The sequence below is a fragment of the Daphnia pulicaria genome, chromosome 1 (genome assembly GCF_021234035.1).
Source record: "Daphnia pulicaria isolate SC F1-1A chromosome 1, SC_F0-13Bv2, whole genome shotgun sequence".
Taxonomy (NCBI): Eukaryota; Metazoa; Arthropoda; class Branchiopoda; order Diplostraca; family Daphniidae; genus Daphnia; species Daphnia pulicaria.
The window spans coordinates 20982670-21006707 of record NC_060913.1 but is presented as its reverse complement, the minus strand read 5'-3'; the positions used below and the strand labels follow the sequence as shown (position 1 = coordinate 21006707).

The following is a 24038-nucleotide window of genomic DNA, read 5'->3' as shown; positions in this document are numbered from 1 at the left end:
TTTTATATCACTTAAGAGTAATTCAAAATTCCAGGTTTAAAGATAAAATTTTTTTTTCTTGTTGAAGTAATACATCTTCAGTCAGAACTAGGAAGAATAGAAACAAAAGCTTTTCATGTTATTAAAATCTATCAGGTGCAATCGAAAATTTAAATTAGGTCATTTTCACACTGTTCGTTTGGATGAATGAAACACGAATTAGAGAAATCGGTAATAACAGATGTGTATTTTTTTTTTGTAGCAAATAACTGAAGTGAGACTGGTACAGTGACTAGAAAAAAATTAAATAACAGAAATAGCTCGGATGTTGGTAGCTTAGTATGCAATAATTTACGATATTTAATTTACAAACCGAACGACGATACACTCGAGGTTACTCTTTTAGTCTTTACAGATGTGACAAAAACCCAAAAGTGAAATTGAAACTGCGGGGGTTATCCCGATTATGGAAGTCAATGTTGATAATACATCAACAATTGATGAAAACATTTCATAATTCATCAAGACATCAGGTTCAAAGAGGATATGATACTGCAATAAGTACCGCGGAACATTCCACCAAAAACGCCACAGACAAGAAGAGATTGGATGGTACATATAATCCAAAACAAGAATTATTTCGACTCTGGGAAGGTTGGCTTTTTTTTCCATTTTTTTTTTTTTTCTTTTTCTTTTTTTTTAACAAAACAAGTTGTTGGGTAGTATAAAACATATTCCCCCAAAATGTTATGGCAGTGGCGGAAGAGAAAAATGACAAGTTTTATTGCGCGTGAAGGGTAGCCCCCAGCTATAGTCTGCTCGGGTTCTTTGACTAGAATTAAAGTTGTTCATCTCCATCGTAACACGCACTCGGCCTCCTGTATACCTGCATATATTGGTAATGAAGTAATGACAAATGAGCTCTATAGACATCGACAAGATAAATTGAAAAATACCTGGAACGTTGCTTGAGGATTAAAAGTAACTTCTTTGTGCCCACGTGACCTTGGAAGAGTGCAGTGAGGAAGTTGTTGCATTCGATTGGAATGCAGCATTCCCGATCCTCCTATATTAGGACTAGGGGGTAGTTTGAGTTTCACTGTCTGAGTGAAAGTACTATCAAGCGATGGTAGGGGACGCAACGGCTGTTGCTGAGGAAGCGGCTGCGGACAAGGTTCTCGTCCACCTAAAAGCATTCGTTCAGGAGCAGGAGTTGACTCTAATCCAGTTCGCACGCTAACGGGGGTAGGAGTTGAATCCCGTCCATCGAAGGAAGTCGTCAACTCTTCTACCTGACTTCCATGAAGACCTGGGTTTCTGGAAACCTGTGGAAAACATAAACACTTTATACAAAATCTGATATTTTTAGCTAAACTAATACAAACTTGCCTGATAATATTCTTCATTCTCTTTCACTGCACTGCCAGGACGTCTCCTTCTAAAATGGACAATCGATAATCAAATTAGATTCCATACCAAAACTATAAGCAAAACAAAAATGTTATAAATACCTATAGGTTCCATATGTAGCTTCGGCACTGTGACAGTAAACGGGCAAGGGTATAGAAGTCTGAGCGGGAATTCCGGAACGGACAACAGGCGGTGGTGGAGGAGGCGGACAACTTAAGCTTTGCATATTGAACTGCATGTCGTGGCTTGAGTTGTGTGAGCTCATATTGGTCGTTGTAGTAGTTGTCGTGATAGTACGCGGCAAAGTTAACCTACATAGACGTAAAACATCAATTATAAACGAGAGCTCATTTCTGGGCCGTTATTAGATAAAACGGCACAAAAAGTAAGATTAAATAAAATAGATTTTTTCTTTTCTTTTGAGATCACTTACTCTGAGTTTCAATAGTAGTGACGAGAGAAAAATTTCAAATTTCATGCATCCACGGACACTGATTGTTATGTTTTCAAATAAATAAAATAATAAGGACGACACGAAGGCCATGCAGGAACCATCATGCATAAGAATTTCCAAATAATATGTAAAATCGACATTTATACTTTATGGTGTTTGTTAATTTACCTTGGACCAAAAGTTTGCGAATAAATGGGCGCTGATCGTGAGCAGAATATCACTACTCCAGCCACTACCAGAGCATAGGATAGTGCGTACATCACATCGTACTGTAGATGGTAGATTAAAAATTAAAAATTTGTTCGTTAACGCCATTAAATAACTGTGAAAAACATTGACTCACTTTAAACTGAAACAAAAGCACTCCAATAACAAGCGTGTAGAAATCGGCCGTGAGAAGCGACAGGTTGATTGCCATAGCACTTGTCACCTTCATAACGATCGGTGTGATTGTGTAGTAGGTAAATAGGGTAAGAGTAAATGCCGCTAACAGAACGATAACTCTCCACTCGGACCAGTCAATGCTAGCAACTTGTTCATGTTCCAAAGCAGCTCTACAATCACAAAAAAATGTTTTAAAAGTCTGGGACATTAGTTGCAGGATTGATATTAGAACTTACAACTGTATGCCATTGATTACACTTCCAAATAAACCAATCATAGCTAGAAATTCAACACAATCAATTGTTTTCACGACATATTCTTCAGCTATTATTATTATTCCATACAAGAGGGCCCCTCCAATGCACATCAAGTCACCTAGAACCAAAAATATTATAAGTAGGAATACAATTTTGAAAATAGGTATAATTGAATTACCAATTAATCTGTCTTTTGCTGTCTCATTATTTTCATCTGGGATAGCCCAGACTAGGCAGAATATTCCTACTAGGCAGACTTTGACTCCAATTACGTGTATAATTTGATATCTGACTTTGAGAACAGTTCTGCTAAGCACTAATACTGCGGGAATTGCAAAGCAATCCAATAGTTGAGCACTTCTTAGGGTGGTGTACTGATATGCTTGAACAACTAAATAGTTGGCTTCTACATCAGCTATTGCAAGGAAGAAATATTTGAGTCCTCTTTTTCTCAACACACTCAACAATCCTCCTTCTCCTGGTCGACATGCTAAAGTTGTGGTGAACACTAGACACAGCAAGACATAATTGAGGAAGCACTGGGCTGCAAGTAGAAAGTATACAATTTTATTATTCGTGAACAAACAGCACTCGTAAAAAGGATTCAAAGTCTCACCAGTGGGTGCAGCAACCCCGTAATTTGCATAAAGTAACTGGCTGATTACAGCACTGGTGCACAGGAGTACTGATAAAAATTGTCCAAGAAAAATAGATCGCCACACTTCCCTAAAAAATAAATCATATTTACGTCTTCACAATATCAAGAACCTTAATATTGTAAATAATGCTTGTGGCATATACACTGGTATCCTCACAAACTGTAGGGAATCTTACAATCCAGCAGTTCAATGTGGACAATGAATTCCACAATACAATAATAATAATAACAGCTAGGCACCATTGTAGAACACAGAAATAGCTAAGTGCATCACAAAAGAGTGTTTATGTTTGAAGTTTTGACGTCCAAACAAGCGTTCGGTACAATAGGGGATTAAGATTAAGGACTGGATGAAATTAATAATTACCATCGATTCAGCTCGGAGAAATATTTTTCACAGCGTACACTGAAACTGTCGGTGGGTAAAGGATTTGTAGGGATCTGCTGATTCCTTACAGCCATTTTGGTTTCCATTTTTTGGTTTTCACAATTTAGTGGCTGGAAGAGTAGTAGAGGGGCCGGGCCCACTGAAATGCTGGCTGCCGGGTGCGCAGAATGGATGAGGTTACAATACTCACGAATTGATCGATTGCAGGGTCATCACGTCCAGTTTGCAGGTGATTCTACTTCTACTGAACACCTTATAACTTCTACTGTAATGGGCATTTGAGCCCGCAATAAAGTTACGTTTGCCGAGATTGATTATAGCTCAATCATTTGCAACTTTTGAAAAAAAAAAAATGAGGATATCTTTGACGCCCGCGTAGGATCGTCAATGAAAGTAGGCGGGGTACGCTAGCTGCTAGGCCACACAATCCCGGCAGCGCTAAAATTTCGTTTGTATAAAATGACGCCAGAATGCGCCTAAATCGCAATGCGCAAATGAAAACAAATCAAAATGCGTCGCGCATTCTTTTTTTTTTTTCGTGTCGGACAAACTTTCACTGTGTTGCAGACTCGCGCGACGAAAAATCCATGGAATAAACTGGAAAAAGGCGGAATAGGGAAATATAATGTCATATAACAAGAAGCAAAAAGAACATTAAATTGCGCTGCTTTCATCCGTGCTATTATACTACACTTTCCTAACAAAATGTTGCGCAAACCGTAAAGAAGAACACACAGTAAATAAATTAAACGGCTTAACTACGCCTATGTTGACCAAGTCAATAAACCTATGCCTCAACATTAACCAAAGGAAAACGAATAGTACCCAGTCTGATATATATGTTGCTGTGGTCGTCTTTTTGCTTCGTTCAACACTATATTACGCGCGAGTTTCAAATTGCGAAAGAGACAAAACACCAGAGAAAGGAAATCTTTGTTTTTATTAAAAAACTAACCACGAAGAAGGTATTCCGAAATCAAATTTTAATCCCAAGTACAAAAATTATTCCTTTCCCGTTTCTCGACCGAAAAACGGGAAAACCCCACTTTTCCTTGCTACTTGCGGAGACTTTAAATGCCTATTTTCTTATTTGGATCTAATTTAATGAGTGTTACGTAAGTGACGCTTTGAAATGATCAACTCTTCAAAAATAAGGAGATCTAAAATCTCAATCATTGTTTATCCTATCAAGATTTTGTTTCTTTAAAGATAAATTCATTTCCCTGCTTACGTAAATCTTCAACAAGAGCTTATCATCCGCTTTGAACGTAGACACTAATAGATTAGACAAAAAAAAGACTTTGTATATCATTTGTAGGTATGTCAAACTGGCTCAGAGACTTCTATTTTTTCTGCCGTTGATTGTTCAACATAATTATACTCTAATAACAGACATTAGCCATACGGTAACTATATCCCATTAAATATGATCAAGTTACCAAAGAGTTGGGGAATTAATTAGCCCATAATGTTGACTGTTATGTAACAATGGCTTGAATGTAAATATGAAATAGATTCAAGATAAAATAAAAGGGAATAAATAGGCGTACAGAAACTCTTTATTATGTAGAGCAATTCTGAAATTTCATTTCATTTCTTCATGCACAAATTATTTGAAATTAATTCATAGCGTTATCAAATTAGAATGAATTGTCACAATGCAGAATTAGGCAACCGGTGGAATTTCCAAAAATTCTTTGTGACCAACGTAGTCAATTATGTTATTCGGAACCTCCAGCCTCGGGGTAGCAATCGTCTAAATTTTTGTGTGATACCTGCATAGCTATAAATCTTGTCAAAGTCTGTCTGTGTGTGCCACATTGCATCGATTCGTGTTGACGATAAAAAGAAGGATAAAAAAAGAGAAAGAGCGCTACATACGAAAGTGTGGTGGTAGGTAGAGTCCATACACTTTTGCCGCGTACACTGACGGCCGTGCGCTTGTGGATTCATTCGTCCGTCACGTGAACAATGTCAATCACGAATTCACGATAAACCCAGCAAGGTTTTTCTTATATAAAATCCAGAACATCTCCCACATCGCTCAAAGCTCTGAAATGACAAAATCATTCTCGGGAAAAAACATTCGTCCAAGATTTTTTATAAATATTTCAATCAAAATTTCCCATTGAAAAATAAATTACGAAATTCTGTTATTGATTGTGACCGACGAAGAAAATAAATGTAACATAACGAATTGGACTATAAAATAAAACGAACTGGTCGCTGATGTAATGATATAATTTCGCATACGTCTTAGCGGTGAAACTTGCTTGTGTGGTTAAGACTTCAAAGCGCTTTCGGCGTGACAACTCTACAGGTGGGATTGGGGTTTTTCATTCTTTCAAATGCAAGTCATCATGATGTCAAAAATAGTACATATATATATTTATACTTGTCAAATAATAGTCCTTTCCAAATCGCAAACTAATGTTGGTTGAAAACAACTTTTGATAAAAATGAAAACTGGAAATATTTCGTTTGGAGTTAAAAATGATGAGAAAAAGAAACGTGACTGAACTGTTGGATTATTATTATTTTTTTTAATTTCCTATCGTCACGTAGATGACCTCTAGCAACGAAATATTTATCTACCATGTGAAGTTTGATCTCCCCCATATATACGTGTCATTAATTCTACGGTATAGCATACCACCGTATATGATTTCGACAACGCAGCAAAAGTGAAAGTGAAATCGTTGTGGATTTCTGCTTCGTCTTCTTGCTGGTTGGTCCATAGAACCGTACGGCACATTTTGACGACCGAGTTGTATTAATGTTGTATGTAATATGTGAGTCGTTGACCGTCACCTGGAATCACTAGCCGTACACACACACACACACCTGATGCTATTATATTTATGCGCTTCTGGCTGTGTGGCAGCATATATATATTTGACAATAATGACATATATATTTTTCAATGGAATAGAAAATAAATACAGTACAAATGTATTGAATAGCAAATAAAAATTGAGTACCCATCATTCATGGTTTTGTGGTCCAACTTTATTAGAATTTGGTTAGCATACGTGTCTTCCACATGATAAAACAGAAGGCTAGACTCTTTTTTGACCTTTTAAAATTGTTTAAACACGTTATTCTTATCATTTTCGAATCATCAAGTCTGTCGGGGTTGGAGGTTGGAAAACAATAATTCTTCCTGATTTCAAAGGTCGTTTTTATAGAACAAAAGATAGCGGCACTCTGTGTCAATCCTGTTCTATATAGCGGATCCTCTCCTATCCTGGCCGTTTATGATTTAAAGGTCAAAAACTGAAGATGGAAGGGGGGTGTGAACCAGAACGCATTAGGCACTTTGGAGTGACCTTGCCAAGGATTATATTTACATTCCATTAATTTCAAAGAAAATAAAAAGACGACATAGAAACAATGGAATTGTATAAAAAAACAAGTATCAACCAGGTATATACACACACATGTGGGAAAATATAATAAGAACTGGGATTATTGTTTGGCTTTTATTTTTAGAGTCTCTCCGTCTGTTTTTTCCAACTGTCGCAGGGCACACAAACGCTGGAAGAATCAGAACGGCACTGTCATAAAAAAGCTGACTCAGTTTCTTCTTCAGCGCTGAAGGCGATATTTTGCAGAACGTCATCCAGCAGCAGCGGGAAAAAATATTATTAAGCGTTACAAAAAGACACGCATATAATCATTTGTGTATCTCTCCAGTTTTCTTCAACCGGCCTCGACTAAATGCTTCGGATCACCGCAGAGTTTGTCGGACCCCGAAATTTTCTCAAAGAAATAAGAGACAAGGCTGTACGTGTTCGCCATGTGTACATCTAAAGGCCATGTACGGTTTCACTTGCTGCCGAGATTTGCTTATTTTCGTTTCTCTAGCTGTAACAACAACAGGGTGAGGTACGCAGAAGAGTATTCAAGGCCAACACATCGCGATAAAGTCGCCGGCCCATAACGCAATTATTTATTATTGCCAAGCACTATTTAATAGAGCTTAACACGAGTTTTCACGTTCGAACGATCGACTAAATTGGTACAAAATATTCAGCTCCCGTTTACCAAAATAATTCGACGGGCCGAAAATACGGAATGTCGCAATCGACGAGTATATAAATTGCGCCTTGTCGCCGAGCCAATACGTCATCACCGCACGGATGTCGTTTGGCAGGATTACATTTTCTGCGTCGTCGGTCGAAAATATATAATATGGAAATTGGCACAACCTAATTTTAGACCCGTTTTGGATATAAGTTTAAATTTAGTAGTTCAAGAGGCCTATTATCTCAAAGTGATTATAAATCAAAAATTCACAAGTGGCTGAGCTATAACTAGAACTTTTTTCAAGAGACTCTGGTAAATATGTTGATATATAATAATAAGTGCCGTGCTGTTTATTACCAAGATGGATGGGGCATTCACGTAACAGACACGGCGGGATATTCAAACGAGTCATTTTCTTTGTAAAAGTTCACGCAATTTCGCAGCTACGGGAGACACTATATAGCCAGAGGGGGAAATGACTCTACATTTAGACTGTGGCCGAGACTTTTTCGAGCATTTTCATTGATGGCCAGCAAACTAAACGGCGGGCCAGCCAGCAGTAGTCTATGGCTAGACGACGACGAAGAGCGAGGCATTCGTTGCGTGAAAGTTGGCCAGCTACGGATATATCTCTCAAAGCACGGTGTGCCCAGCTCTATACCATCGCCATTCATGGAACCCTCTCTCTCTCTCTCTTACTCTCTGCGCTGTATAGGAGAAGAGTGAAAGTTCTGATTTTCCTTGTTTGTTCCTCTTTAGATTCGTTGACGTTTTTATTTTTTTATTTTTCTTCTGCTGGTTAGATATTCCCATTTCTATTATAGACACATCAAGGTCTGTGAATCTTTGAATTCTTCTCCTCTCTCCGAGATTCTTGCTGCTGTGAAGCGTCAAGATTTCTTGTCCTATTCTTTTTATTGTGTCGAAGAAACAACAACAACAAATCTAACCATAGCTGAAGACGCTTAAAAGAATGGCGGTTTAAGGTGTGGCGAAAGCACAAACGACTTTCAATTTTTTCTTTTTATAAATTTCTTAATTCGTCAATTGAACGGTATAAAATACTCGTCAGCACAAACCTCAACTGGATTTTGGCTGGTTCTTATTTCCTTTTTAAAGTGCCGACTATATAAATTTGAATGGAAAAGTGTGTACAACGCTTTCTCGTTGGCAATATTCAATCAGACGAATAAATAATTCGACAGGTTTTTCGCAATCAGGAAAGTGGCGAGCAGTAGACAATCACGTTGACAATTCCACCACCACAGTCGTATCGGCGAAAAACTCTTTCACCCGAGGGGAAGTCTACTCTATAACTTATATATATTTCAAACAAGACACAACTGCTTTCAACTGAGCTGTATTGGCTGGTTTCCACCGGAGGGTTCAAACTGAAAATAAAATAAGATTTCAAATTCAATTCGTGTCGTCGGGCTGGGCGCCGACCGCACACAAGACAACTATAGTCGAAGTTCTATATAGATAATAATATTGCGTGTTGACAAATTTTGTGGACCTTATATATTGGCCCGTTTCTATAGGAATGCCAACGCAACTTTGAACCCCCCCCCCCCCCGTGTCATAAAGGCGAAATAAGGTCATAGCGTGTTTCAAACTTCGTCCCATCGCCCTAATAATATAACAGCGAAAGTTGAATGAATTATACCGTACAACTGCTGCTGTGTCTGCTGCATTGGCTGGGATGGTGCCCGAGTCCAGCCAGAGACCTTCACCCAATGACCTATAACTGCTGCCAATTCTGGTCAGCGTATTTATTAGTATACTATAGCTAGTATACATAAAACAGCCACAAAAAGACGGGAGTTCACATGGACCATCCCGATCACGCACCACCGTAGAAACTAACCAAATTCCGGCCATCAAGATGGCCGATGCCGCTGGCTTATTTAAAAATATTGGAGCGGCAAATCGCATCGATTCAAATATATGAATTGAAATCAAACGAATGAATGGACAAACGGACTCGAGTCGAATCGAGTTGAACCAGTCTCCATCTTTGGAAGTGATTTTTCTTTCACAAAATAAATTAACAAAAACAAAAACAACGAATAACCCGTCTTATTGCGATCGAGTTGCAAAAGTTGAAAGTTCGAGATAGCCATCGCGTCCCATTTCACACAATTTCTAATTCTTTGACAAGCTGTGAAGCGTCATAACAACCAATTAACGCTGTACAATAATAGCTAATTGAACAGTGTTTTTATTTTATCAAGGTTATGTATACTTATCAAAAGATTAACTATACACACACCTGTTTGACCTCGTAAGAAATCACCTTATTCTACACAAACACCCAAAATGAACGAATTAAAAAACAAACAATCAAAAACAGGAACATTCAGTTTGTCTATAAAGGACATCCGCAAGTTGAATCAACCTGTGGAAATATATTAGTACACTCTGCTGGCTGAATTAAAGAAAGCGAGGAGAGTAGTGTTTGGGCTTTATGGTGTTTGAAATTAAGCGCGGAAAGAACAATTAACTGAGCTGGTAGTAGTAGGCTACACAGCTGGAATATTATGACTTTCTTCTATTGCAAAATGGATATTTAGCTTATAGAGCTGCTGGTGGTGGTAAATAAATATCTATCTACACTGCTGTACAGTGTACTACATGTAGTGGTTTTCTCTCTGGCCCAGCAGTGCTGCAATCGAGGCAACAACAGCTGGGCGACGGTATAGAGCGGCGGACGAAATCTACTATAGCTACTACTGCTGGTATATAGAAGAAAATAACGTAAGAAAATGAAAGTGACTAGCCGAGTTTTTATTCTTTTATATTTCACGAAAAAAAAAGAAGGAGAACCATCGTCTCGTTGGGTCACCGCTGCATAAACCCGTTAGCCTTGTCCGACTATTAGAATTGACTGTATTTTATTATTCGGGGGGAGATTTTCTTTTTCTTTTCAGGTTGCTGCTCCTGCTCCTGCTGCTGCTGCTGCTGAGGCCTCTCCTCTTTTCCATCAACGTCTCAGTAACAACCAGCAGCTGCTGCTGCACTGCAAAAGTGCACAATCGTCACTACATGTCTAAGAAATACGTATAGTCCAGCAATCGTATAAGAGAGGGACTTGTACCGAATGGGGCTCGCTCCGGGCTATTAAGAGGCCTCATTTTTTTAGCTGTCCATTTCTCTGCTGCTGACCAGCAGCAGCTGTGCGTTTCAATATCTTTAGATACTGGCATAGATCTAGAGCCCGAAAGAATCTTTAAAAGATGAGAGTAATTAAAAAATAAAAAAGAGTCTTGAATCGGGGATTTTTTTTCAGATAATGTCAATAAGTGATGAGTCAATTTGCACACATCCATCCTAAGAATGACGAAAGGAATTTTTTGAATTTTGCGGAGGGAAATTCCCCGCCGTCGCCCTGCCAGTAGAGGCGCTGATGCCAACACGCGCTGCGTGTTATATCAAACATTGTGATTTAGATTTTTGCGCAATTTCTAAAAATAAACTGGATAGACGAGACTGGCGTGCGTATGGCACGGCAGCTCATCGTCTATACGACTCCCGTTTCTACAACCGTGAGAGCCTCTCTTTTGACATGTGCGTAATTAGGTCGAGTCCTTGATTTTACACTTGGTTATTTCTTTGCTATTTCGTTGTAACCGTTAATGAACTCTTTTTCATGGTGGTGCAGCAGCTTACATGTCGGATGCACCTTACCGACATTTCATCTCTGGGAGCGAGACGAAGGCCGAAGGATTTGGTATCTGGACGGACGGAAAGAATTGATTCGGCCATTGGAAACAACAAACACAACACAAGTGAGACGTTATCTTTCGTCGTCAATAGATTCAATTAGGCTCAATATGGGGCTAAAGGGGCGTTGGGAAAAAGGCCAATAGTTATTTCTCTCTAGAGATAGAATACAACAAGCCGGACAACGTCGACCCGATACATGTTGCTGCTGGTGGCCAGCACACTCAGAAAAAAAAAAGAAAAAGAGTTTTTAGAAAGAACTTAAATGACTTGGCTAACATTATAAATAGAGCAGGATGCCGCTTTCAAAACGAAGGCAAATATATTCGTCCTTCATTTTAAAAAATCCGTGAAAGTTGAAGAGAGAGAAACAAACCTTTATGGGGCTATACCAATGTAACAGTCCAGATAATAGGCGAAAAAACTTTGGATTAATCCATCACGTCGAAAGTTGGACACATCTAATCTGCGATAAAAATGACGTCTGTAAAAAGAGGATCGATGCCCTGATTATTCCTATTTGTCTTTCCAATTGTGACCCTTCATCAGACAGTCAAAGGCCGAGCAGTCGAAATGATTGTTCGGGTTTCTATGCGCACAATCAATTGATCCATTTTGGATCACGAGTCAACATGTTTTCAGACACTATAAGGATATGACATAAAAAGTCCTGACGGAGAAACTCAATTCGAAAGTTAATCAATAAAAGAAAAGAAAATTTTTAGGACAATTGGAGAAATCAACATTTTTATAACGGGTCAATTTTTCGAATCATTTAGGCTCTGAGATGATTGATTTAGACTTTGGTTAATATTAGAACAAGTGTCATTAGGGCTTCTGCCTTTTTTTTCGGCAAATGAATCGTTGAAAAATGCATTTGTTATCGAATCAGGAAGAGCGTGTGTGTAAAGGACGATTGGCCAAGTGTCACGGAAGGGGATCCAAAGTTTCGACATGTCATTGTGTTGTCGTTTAGTTCGTCGTACATAAAATTGTTCCTTTTTGTTTTTTTAATTCTTTTTTACGCGATAAAAAGAAACCCGAAAGAAGACTGCTATTACGAGTCGATGGGATATTTTTATATAAGATTTCTCATTGCGACTTCCGTGTGAGGAGGAGCAACAACACATGCGTGCGTCATCACTCGCCCCTCATGCAATCCCGCCGATGAGTTAACTTTCACACTCGGCGTCAACAACAAATCGAAGCCGGCGCCCATTATTATTAGTCAACCATTTGAGTCGATGGTCGATGTCAAAGTTTCTTTTGCGAGTTGTTTTATTACACAGGAATTTCCACCTTATCAAGTCATTTCTCCCCCCCACTGAATAAACAATAACTATAATAAAACTAGATGTAAATGATTTTATTTATTTACGAATTTACGGGGGGGTTCCAAGCCACGCCTCCCCTCCGGTTGGGAAATGGCCGCACGAGTTTGTGCTTGATTCGTAGAGAAATCGAACTATAAGCGTATAGTAGCGCCTCTACATGGTGCAACGACAACCATTCTGCCCCCAACCTCCGGCACAGCTTGGCCGACTCTCCCCCAGTCGACTGTAGCCATTTTTGTGCGACTTGTTTAGTTTTATTTTTCCTTTTTAACTACCACAATAGCACAGGTTGGTTAAATAAGGAAAATCTACAAGGAATCTGTGAAAAAAGACTATTGAAAATTGATCCAGTGTGTCGTGGTTATTTGGATTGTCAGCTGGTAGGATCATCACACACCAGTTCAAAGAAGTAAGTACTGGTCTTCTGCTGCCATTTTGTTTTGACTAGTCAAAATCGAGTCCAGTCTCATCAGTTGGTGTGGGAGTTTCGAGCTGTTAACGGCCGAAAAACCCGTTTCCCGGTCTTGTGTAACGGCCAACGAATATTTTTTTATTTTTCATTTTCAAAGTTTCGGTACTGTCAGCCGGTCTCTCCCGTTTTCCGGTCACCCCCCGCTGGTGTGTGTGTTGCTCTCCCACCCACCCCATTTTCCTAGAGAATTTACTGGAAACATTCTTCAACTCATGATTTGTTTAATTCTTTGCAGATATTGAGCGAAAACAAGAACAACAAAATGGGGCGAGACGTGGCCTTCGTCTTCATTTTGGTCCTGTTCTCTTTTTGGCATAGCCCAGTCACCTCTGAAACTGCCAATCTAGAAGTAAGTGAAAGAATTTCACCAAATGTATTTTACGAAATATTCAAGACCGGTTTTGTCTGTGCAATTAGGCGGGGTCAATTAAGTTTATTCCATCAATTTTGGTTCTCTTTTTTTGCGTTGCGAAAAAGAAAAGATATTTGGGGCGGGCCCCAGAAACCTTGAAGATGTTCCAAAAGTGTTACACACCCCACGGTGGATACCAACAGACACGCGCGCATACACAAACAAGACGACGCACACCGTGACTTTTCTAGACAGAGTCTGACGTCATTTGGTCCCCCCATCGATCGATAGTTTATCCCAAAAACAACACAGGGATCTAACATGTGAAACGACAGAAGTAATCGACTTAGACATACCAGTGAACCTGGAGAAAAAGAAACTTTTTTTTGGTTTTTCCTCTCGAACATTCGATAACGCCAGATTATGTCCACACAGAAGATAGCAGATGGTTTGTCGGCCCCCCTAGTTTTATGGCCATCTTCCGGTCAAAAATCGAGACCAGTGGGCTGTTTTTAAAACGCTAGAAATAGTTGAGATAGCTCCTCACAGAAAAACGCCACGTCTTAGGTGAAAAGCGCATACATGTTAATTAATCATTTTTCTTTTTAGGAATTTTTTCATGTGGGCGTCGTTATTTTCTGAAGCTTCCCTTTCACCATAGTCACATTCAAGGTCGCAGGGGGCTTGGGTTTCTTCTGTAACGTCAACTCGATGGCATTTGCTTAATTTGTGTGTAGCCTCATCTTTTTTGGTTTATTTCCTTTTTTGAAATGTCAAATTGCGTTTCGAGCCTCTTTTGGGGTTTGCGTAGGCGTGGTTAATGATTCGTCCCGGTCAAATGGTGGGGTCCGTTTTCTTTGGGAATGTGTTACCAACTGGGCAACTGGTTTGTTGTATTTTGTTTTATCTTGGACTCGCACGAGTTATACACATTCAAGGTCGTTTACCAGTTAGTAGCCCCTCCAGTAAAAGTGGAAGAATCGCCCGAGCGTAATCCCGAACGAGTTTTCTAAAAATCCACCACCTCATTTATTTTTCTTTTCTGGAACACAAAACAAATCTTGTAATCTGATTTTTTGTTTGGGGTTCCTAAAGCTTTTTCTTTGAGAGAAAAGAAAACGAAAGTCCTAAAAGTTGTCGAAGGTGATAAAACAAAAATTATGGCTGCTGAGAAAGAGATTGACCTTGTGTCTTAAAAAAGAGGAAGAATCTTTCAAAAGTTGAGGTGTGTCCTTCACCTCTGTTGTCCATCCACAGGTGTTTGAAACTTCACCTGGCTCATTACCCAATGCCCATTTTTCTGAAGTTTTATTAGTAGCCGCTTCTGCCGTCCAACAAGGTCGACTTGCAAGGAGACACACTCTCACTTTTCTGACCGTTGAGACTGAACTGAAACGGTTTGAGAGTTATTTTGAAAAAATAAAGCCCCGCGATTTAGTCATCCGAGAAGAAGGAGGAAACGGGGGGAGAGCAGAAACCCGAGTCGACTCGATGCAACATATGGTTACTGTCGAAAACTACCACACTTAATATCTGGCTGAATGATGTTAGATTTTTCTTAAATAAAAGAAGCATTTCCAAGTGGGAATGGGCGAAATAGTATTCCATCACCTTGAGAGTTTAAATGGGAGATGGCTCTTGTCGTTGATTCGCCAGCCGAGGGAAAGTGTTGAGCCTTTTCGAGTCGTTGGGTCTTTCTAACCTTGGCCCACAAGTTTTCTAGAAGCACAAGAGTGTTGTTTATCTACTCAAGATTCCAATATGTATACTGCCCAGCGAGGTAAACCATATGAGGACTCTTTTCTCCGTCTAGAAAATCCAGCTACCCTAGCCAGACTCAGCCACCTGCAAATTAGAAAGTACAGGGACGTAAACAAAAGTTTTCAGGTTTTGCAATGACTTTTTCAAATGTTGACAAATGCCTATGACACTTAATAATTTGCCGATTCAGTCCAGGTGTCGCAAATACATTTCTCTGTGATGAAATGAATTTTGATCTCGTACAAGTATTGATTGTTTTCTCCTTTCTGATTGATTGCACAGGTATTCCATGAATCTGAAGCTCAGCACCACAGCATTTGGTCACCGAAAGCAGTAGCCAAAAGCAGCAAAGATGAACAGGGCCATTGTGTCTGGTATGGCACCTGCAGCGACTGTGACTACGCCTACAATTATGCCTACTCAGGTGAAGCTATGCCAATAGCAGACACTGATCATGCAGCACTCTATTCAGTGTGTCCCGAACTCTTTGATCAATTCGGTAAATTAACAGTTAAGTTTTCACCACTTGATGCCAAATAACTGGATTTCTTTTTAAATCAGGTCCTGGAGAAGAACCGCATTTTTGTTGTGATTCAAGGCAAATCAACGATTTGATTGTCAACTTTGGACAGGCCCTCAATTTGGTGGGACGATGCCCGAGTTGCGCCCGCAACTTGCGGATGATCTTTTGTACCATGACCTGCGATCCGCATCACAGTCGATTCCTCTCGTACAACACGACAGAAGAGCATTCAACACCTGAACCGATTACAAATTCTACCGTAGTCGTCAAAGCGTTGGAATACTACATCTCCGATACTTATGTGACTGAGATGTACGACTCGTGCAAGGAAGTTACAAATCCTTCTTCAAACAGTCTTGTTATGCCAACCATTTGTGGCCAGTGGGGCGAGGACTGCTCTCCTCACAGGTATGAAAAGTCTATTTTGAATCCATTTCATAAAAATCACCTTTCATATAATTTTGTCTGTAGATTGTTGGATTTCATGGGACTTGGCATGGCCAATCAAGGATTCTCGCCCTTTGACATCTACTTCCAGTACATTCCTGACGGAGAGACTGTCACCGATGTTGTCGAACCTTTTGCTCCTCCAGCTATCCCTTGCTACGAAGCTATTAGTGTAAATATCAACGTCGAATTATTTATCTTTGATTGAGATTTTATCATATGCTTTTGCATTTCTTTAGAACTCGAGTGGAACCTGCTCTTGCGTCGATTGTACTGGCAGTTGCCCGGTACCCAAGCCGTGGCCACCTCTGCCTGAGCCGTGGACCATCGGTTCCATGTACGGCGTCTCTTTCGTCATGTTGATGGTCTTCCTTGCAGTTTCCATTACCTTCTTGGTGACTGTTTTCTGGAAGTGGCACGTGGACCGAGTCGGTAAGTCATTTCATCTGAATTTATATAATCGCCTGCGGTGGACTGAGACGACACTTTCGTTGGCCCCAAAAAATTCACAACGACTGGGATAATGGGGGCACCAAAGACTTGGTCAAAGAAATGGACATGCCGTGTTTTATGAAAAGACACTGACATATGACGTAACTGTGGGACTTGATTAACAACAACACCTTCCACATACCAAAGGAATCGCTTGTTCCATTCAGGGGTCCCATTTAGTCGTCGCTCCTCCCGTATTGCCCCATCCATTGTGTATGTTTGCTGGGTTATCGTCTTGTTTTTTTTTATTATTTTAATTAAAGAAAAATCTCACGACCCGTGCAGGGCTTTTTTCTGTGTGGGGAATATGTCAATTAAATGAGGGAACTGTAAGAAATTGTAAAATGATTGAACTCGGGTAGGGTCACACTCCGTTGGGTCGTCATGATGGTGTCCGCATCTGTTGTTATTGATCGTATTGTCCCCCAATGTCTTTTGTGCCAAAACCAAAAGACACCAAGCTTGTGTATGTATAACGGTCCGGTGTGTACGTGTAGTCATTCTGGACGACGGGCTGGAGACGATCAGCCGAGGGTGGGATTCGGTGGGGAGGCGCCTTGCCGGCGCCGCCACTCATACCCTTTCGCTACCAGCACTCGACGACGAAATAGAACCACTGCACCCACCTAAAACCACCACTGCAACTCCCACCTCGGCGACACAAGCTTCTTCTGGCCAAGGACCAGCTCAACACCCAAACAGTCATTGTAGGTGGATCCGCCGGTTTACTTTTAAGCCTCCTTCTCTCTCAATCTCTATCTATTCTCTTTATACCTTTTCTTATCAACCTGAAACCCCATCACACTTGCCAACTAGGATCTTCGCTGGATCTGCAGAGATATCGATTGAGTTTTTGCACGTATTTTGATATTTTTTCTTGTGTCGATTCTCGTAGTTATGAGTGTGTGTGTGTGTTGATATGCTTCGTTTTGTGTGTGTGTTTGTGCTGACTGGCGGTTGCTGCTGCGTGTCATTACGATGGATAGCGGAGAGACGGAAAAGAGAAAAGAGAAGGCCTTGTTTTATTTATGCCCGCCGTTTGCTTGCCGACGGAACGAAGGAAACCTACTGACCCACTTGAAGAAAAGCCAGTTCGCCTTATTATTAGTATTAGTATCTTTTACGTATCGTCTATGGGTGGCGCGGTGTAGACTTTTCTTTCTTTGGAAATTCCAACGCGGCCTTATTTTCAGACGCACATCGGCAAGCATAATTGTATAATGTTTAATCGGTGGCTTTTCTTATCTATTTTCACTTTTTTTTCTCTCCTGTGATCTATTTCGCATTTCTTTTAGTCGTTGACGTCATGGCGATTGATTGTTTCACTTGTCTTTTTTTAAAAAGAAGAAGCTTCATAATTGACGAATCACCGTCTCACGATTATTGCATGCACTGGTTAATAGCTTGAGGTTTTGATGAAATCTTTTTTCTTTTTCTACTTAGTGTTTTAGTGTGGTCTTCATATTTCACTGTTTTATTTCTACACTATTTTTTATCGGGGATATTTTATTTGATTTCATCTGCTTGATTGCGCTCCGTGAGCTTTACACGGTATTACGGCAACACTATGCGTCGACTGCTTTTACGATTGTTTCAACATAATCTAATTTTGTTTTGATCCAACCCCCTATTTCTTTCCTTACAACCTGATCATTCCGCAACAAGTTTTTAAACTTGGATAATATTGCTTCATCAAACTTTCACTTTCCATTTCGACGACCCGAAGCATCGCCACGCCTTCCGACTTTATTTACAAGCCGATAATGTAACACGTGGGACTTATTAGAACGGTCCCCGTCATAAATTGGTCTGGCGATGTTTTGCAAGTCGATTGGATTCGAGCGAAAGTTTGATTGAAGACTTTTAATTTTGTGTTTCTAAACTGTGCTTGACGTCTTGCTTTTGAATTTAGCGCGCGGAGTCAAACGTCGTTCGTTGCAGCCCACCATCTCTACCACGTCATCGACCGACTCCCAATATGAATACGTCGAGGGATCTTTTATGGAACGAGCTGGAGCATCGATGGAAAAGGCTTTGGAATCCTTCTTCACCGCCTGGGGAACTTGTAAGTCATTGTGAATTGGCTAATGATACTTTTCAGTGAATAACATTTTGTGGTTTGACAGTCTGTGCCAGGTGGCCGTGGATGGTGCTCATTTTCGGTTTGTCGGTTGCCGCCGCCCTAACCGTGGGCGTTGTCTTCCTTGAAGTGACGATCGATCCCGTTGAATTGTGGGCATCCCCGGAGAGTCGCTCTCGTCAAGAAAAGGATTATTTTGACAAAAGTTTCACCCCGTTCTACCGTACCGAACAAGTTATCCTTCACGCCGAAGGAATTGAGGGCGTAAGTTTACCAAAAGGACAAATGGTGACAATTAAAAACTTCAATTAATATATTTATTTTCATATTCCTTTAGTTTGAATATGAAACACTGTCGGGGAATAAAACGTTTGGACCCGTATTTCAACTCGACTTTCTTCTGGAAGCTTTGCACTTGCAACACGATATCGAAGCGGTGAGTGTTTTGCCACTGATGGATTGTCATAGTCGTAGTCATCTAAAGTTTGATTTTCTTTGAACACAGTTGATGGGAGACAACGGCACACGTTTGAATGACATTTGCTACATGCCCATGAAACCCGATGTCAACGAATGTACCATCCAAAGCGTGCTGGGCTGGTGGCAGGGCCGCGAAGACTATTTGCTCAAATCAGTTGTTGGAACAACGAATGGTTACAACTACACGTATTTGGATCACGCCATTTACTGCTCCAAGTATGGACACGAACATTTCGATTTTTTAAACCCCAACTTTATGTTTTATTTATCTTTTATTGCAGAAATCCATTAATGCCCTACGATAATAACTTTAAATGGCAAAATGAAACCACTGGTGCGTTGGAACAAATTGGTTGTTTGGCAGAATATGGTGGGCCGGCATTCCCGTACGTTGTCCTGGGTGGTTTCCGAAACGGAGAAAACGAGTCCGTTACTGACGAATCACTCTACATGAACGCTACTGCTCTTATTTTGACCTTTATCGTCCAAAACATTGCAGACAAAGACCAATTAGGTCCGGCTAAAGACTGGGAAAAAAAGTAATGCCTTCAAAGAAGACTATAGTGCGAGATCTAATTTAACCTTTCTGCCTTTTCTTTCTAGATTTTTGGAATACATGAAATTCTGGAAGGAGAACAAGATGCCAAAGTACATGTCGGTGGCTTACATGGCGGAGCGTTCCATCGAAGACGAATTGACGCGGGCCAGCCAGTCGGACGTCATCACCATCGCCATTTCTTACTGCATCATGTTTGCGTATATTGCTATCGCTCTTGGTCAAGCTAGATCCTTTTCCAGACTTTTGGTTAGACATTTAATTGTTGTTTTCAAGTGTTTGGTCGGCTTAATTTAACGAAATTGTCTTTTAAAATTACAGGTTGACAGCAAGATTACGCTGGGTATCGGAGGTGTCATTATTGTGCTTCTGTCTGTCGTCGCCTCTATCGGATTTTACGGTTACGTCGGTGTGCCCGCCACTCTGATTATTATCGAAGTCATCCCCTTCTTGGTGTTGGCCGTGGGTGTTGACAATATTTTCATCCTGGTTCAAACGTACCAACGTGAACCCCGTCGCGCCAACGAGACGCACGAAGAGCACATTGGCCGAATTGTCGGTGAAGTGGCACCTTCCATGTTGCTCTCTTCGATATCCGAAGCCTTTTGCTTTTTCCTCGGTGAATAATTTCTCATTTCCTCCATTTAGAATATCATAATTTATATTATTATTGTTCTTCAAAAGGTGCTTTATCGGATATGCCCGCCGTGAAAGCGTTCGCCCTTTATGCTGGCATGGCCCTACTGCTTGACTTTTTGCTCCAGATGACTTGCTTTATCGGATTGTTCTCCCTCGACACAGCCAGACAGGAGGTAAATTTCCATCTGTTTTTAAAACATTTTCCCGGTTTTCCTCAACTTATCAATTTAACCTTGCTGCCGACAGAGTAATCGCTTGGACATTTGCTGTTGCGTTCAAGTTGGTAAGAAGAACGATCCAAAAGATGCTGCGGCCGCCGAAGGAGCCCTCTACAAACTTTTCCAGGATGCCTACGCTCCTTTCATCTTGTCGAACCCTATGCGAGCCATTGTCATGGTCGTTTTCTTTGGCTGGTTGTGCGCGTCGGTGGCTCTCACTCCCCGAGTTGAAGTCGGACTCGATCAGGAACTTTCAATGCCTGAAGACTCGTACATGTTGGATTACTTTAGCGTAAGTCTCCACTCAATTACGTGAATTGAAATGCCCAAAACTAAAATTGTATTTTGATTACGTCGACAGTATCTTGCCAAGTATCTGTCTGTCGGTGCTCCCGTTTACTTCGTCGTCAAGGAAAGCCAGTACAACTACACGGATCAGCTGGCGCAGCAAAAACTGTGTGGTGGTCGTGGCTGCGACGCCGACTCTCTCGTCACTCAAATCTATTTGGCATCCAAGAACAAGAGTCGCTCATACATCGCCGCTACGCCCGCCTCTTGGATCGATGACTACCTTGATTGGTTTAGAATCTCAGAGTGTTGCAAAACTAAACTTGACGAACACGGAGAATTCGAATTCTGTCCCGCCTTCCAGCCTGGTGCGCTTATTTTATTGGCAACATTTCGCATTCATATTTTAACGGTGCTTTTATTTTCGAAATTAATTAGATCCTTTCTTGGACTGCAACGAATGCAACAAGACCTTCATCGACGAGGAAAACCTTTGGCCCGATCCAAATACATTTAACTTTTGGTTGCCATATTTTTTGAAAGATAACCCTTGTGAAAATTGTCCAAAGGGTGGCCACGCAGCTTACGGACAGGTACCATACGAATTAGCGTGTGACAAAACTAGCAACCTAAACGTATATTTTGTTTTTTGAATTTCAGGCTATGCAATACGACAATGTAACAGAAGTGGTTGGTGCCAATTACTTTATGACGTACCATACAATCCTCAGGACGTCCAAAGATTTCTATTCGTCCCTGATTGAAGCCCGAGTCATTGCCGACAGCATTTCCGAAACACTGTCGAATATTACCAACAGCAAAGTGGAGGTGTTCCCCTACAGTATTTTCTACGTTTACTACGAGCAATACTTGACCATGTGGCGCGATGTGCTGGTCAGTCTCAGCATTTCGATCAGTGCTGTCTTCGTGGTAACGTTTATCCTTCTTGGTCTTGACATCCACTCAGCCGTTGTTGTCCTCATCACAATCATCATGATTCTGGTCGACCTGTTTGGCCTTATGTACTTGTGGGACATTACCCTCAATGCGGTGTCTCTCGTCAACCTTGTCATGGTAAGGTTCTTTACAGATTTTAACCCTACGCGGTTTAATTCAATTTGTTTCATTTGAATAGGCTGTCGGTATTTCTGTCGAGTTTTGCAGTCACATCGTCCGTGCCTTTGCCGTGTCGATTGAACCTACTCGTATCGCAAGATCCAAAGAGTCTCTCGTCAGAATGGGAAGCTCGGTAAACCACATTCCTCCCCAGTTTTTAGGCTGCACAATTGATTACTCAAAGATCTATTTTTAACTCAGGTTCTGTCTGGCATCACGCTGACCAAATTCGGAGGAATAGTCGTCTTGGCATTTGCCAAATCGCAGATTTTCCAGGTCTTTTACTTCCGCATGTACTTGGGTATCGTCTTGATTGGCGCCGCCCACGGTCTCATCTTCTTGCCCGTTTTGCTGTCGTTCATCGGTAAGAACTTGATTTTCTATCTGCGTACGAAATGATGCGTTTCTAGTCTGGTGTAGTTTTTGTCGCTGTATTTTCCGTCGATTTGTCTCTTGACTTTCTATTCAATTGCGAAACATACGAGAATATTCCGATGGTATACGGAAGTCGTGACATAACACGAGTCCATTACCTAGGGGTTTGTTTCCAAGGGATAGTAACAACATTTGTCTTTGCGAACTGAAGAGATAGACTGGTAGTTTCGTCACATGGCCATGTCGATGTTCTATTTGCGGGATGATGTTTGTCATGTTTCTTTATTTTTACTCGGGTTTGTGTTCGTTCCGTTTTGTCTAACTGGTGAATCACCGTATGGTCGCGTTTTCAGGACCCCCTCAAAATAAGCTGAAGGCGTGGCAGCACAGCGTCTCCTTACAACGACGAACCGTTCACGTAACACTCAGCCAAGCTGAAACCGAGAATAACGTAAGGCTCTCAGACTCCAAAACTTCATGCCTGCTGTTTCATGTTTTAATCGTTTGAACTCTGCCTGCGTTTATTATTATTATTATTATTTTTTTTTAATCTATAAAACTTTTTCCCATTACTCACACATTTCCTTACTTTGGTCCTTATTAACGCTGATTTGCTCCGTTTTTTTTTTAAATGTGTCGATCCTTCATTTCGTTAAACTCTTCACGACAGTTGACTGGGGTTGAGGTATTTGGATTCGTGTTGTGCTCGCTTCTTTTCTCTCCTCAGTTTTGTTTTCTTATTTTCTCTTCTTGTTGTGGTGGTGATGACAGTTGACTAATTCAACGTGAATTAACAAATTTTTATTTTTAAATTGGCAGGACCTGGCGTAAATCGTCACAAGCTGTTTTTGAAAAATTGTAAATCGGGCAACGTGTCGCCGACGCAAAATCTAAGTTATCCGCAATTTTCTGATATTCCGAACGAGGGACGTGAGGATGAGATCCACCGCCATAACGCCAGGGTTGATGTTCATAGCGAGACTGATGTGGCCAAGGCGTCGCATCCACATCCTCCCTCATAATCGTCGTTCGTTCCAGACTCTGTCGTTGATGGATGGAATGTGAATCTGGCTTTGAGCTCGATATCCATTTCTGTCGCTTGTCTTATCTACCCTCCCCCCCCCCCCCTCTCACTCTCCTCGTTCACGTCTCCCCTCCCCCCCATACGTTGTTCTGTATGTCACATGTCTTCGTGCATGTGGTGATTAGTTGCTATTGTAATTTTCTTTTTCCTTACGATCACCTTAAATGTATACCCTGCCTCACTTATGTTCCAAGTGTGGACGGTAAATGTCACTCAACAAGAAAGTATTCCTCCTCTTTTTGATTATTATTTTTTTTTCATTTTATCGCCTGATTTTTCATTTCTGAGGGGTTTAATTTTTTTAACATTCCCGTCATTTGAAATTGTTTTTTTTCTTCTCTTCGTGGAATATCTACAATATCTAAAATAATTTGAGATTCAATGTGTAAAGAAAAAAAAAATATCCCAATATTTGTGGGCGTACCTAGTCGGCTCTGATAATTCGTATTAACGCCGATAGATTGTTTTCGATGATATCGTCACGTCTACGAAAAATTACTTCTAACAATTTCCTCCCCCCATCCCGTCTACCTGCCTTT

General features: G+C 40.7%; 2 protein-coding genes across 5 annotated transcripts; one reads left to right on the top strand and one right to left on the bottom strand.

Annotated features, from left to right (window-relative positions):
* Window positions 1–207: 207 nt before the first annotated feature.
* On the bottom strand, window positions 208–3959 carry LOC124327109 (solute carrier family 35 member F2-like). Of its 2 annotated transcripts, XM_046786006.1 has the most exons (10): window positions 3510–3956; window positions 3101–3210; window positions 2663–3028; window positions 2464–2602; window positions 2187–2397; window positions 2012–2112; window positions 1491–1700; window positions 1369–1417; window positions 936–1304; window positions 208–865 (listed from the first exon to the last, which is right to left on the bottom strand). In XM_046786006.1, exons 1-10 carry the CDS (start codon window positions 3614–3616, stop codon window positions 818–820), a joined length of 1710 nt encoding a protein of 569 aa, XP_046641962.1. In that variant the 5' UTR covers window positions 3617–3956; the 3' UTR covers window positions 208–817. The 2 variants fall into 2 exon arrangements, with proteins under 2 accessions (XP_046641962.1, XP_046641955.1); XM_046785999.1 differs by having other exon boundaries at window positions 2464–3028; window positions 3510–3959.
* An 8816-nt stretch (window positions 3960–12775) lies between these two features.
* On the top strand, window positions 12776–23737 carry LOC124329068 (NPC intracellular cholesterol transporter 1-like). Of its 3 annotated transcripts, XM_046788042.1 has the most exons (23): window positions 12776–13025; window positions 13324–13437; window positions 15484–15700; window positions 15763–16132; window positions 16196–16343; window positions 16411–16603; window positions 17161–17370; window positions 18576–18728; window positions 18790–19007; window positions 19081–19179; window positions 19249–19439; window positions 19505–19762; window positions 19827–20028; window positions 20101–20398; window positions 20464–20591; window positions 20665–20928; window positions 20998–21292; window positions 21363–21517; window positions 21585–21998; window positions 22060–22173; window positions 22242–22404; window positions 22769–22866; window positions 23235–23264. In XM_046788042.1, exons 2-23 carry the CDS (start codon window positions 13351–13353, stop codon window positions 23244–23246), a joined length of 4287 nt encoding a protein of 1428 aa, XP_046643998.1. In that variant the 5' UTR covers window positions 12776–13025; window positions 13324–13350; the 3' UTR covers window positions 23247–23264. The 3 variants fall into 3 exon arrangements, with proteins under 3 accessions (XP_046643998.1, XP_046643988.1, XP_046644008.1); XM_046788032.1 differs by lacking the exon at window positions 22769–22866 and having other exon boundaries at window positions 23235–23737; XM_046788052.1 differs by lacking the exons at window positions 17161–17370; window positions 22769–22866 and having other exon boundaries at window positions 23235–23737.
* The last annotated feature ends 301 nt before the right edge of the window (window positions 23738–24038 follow it).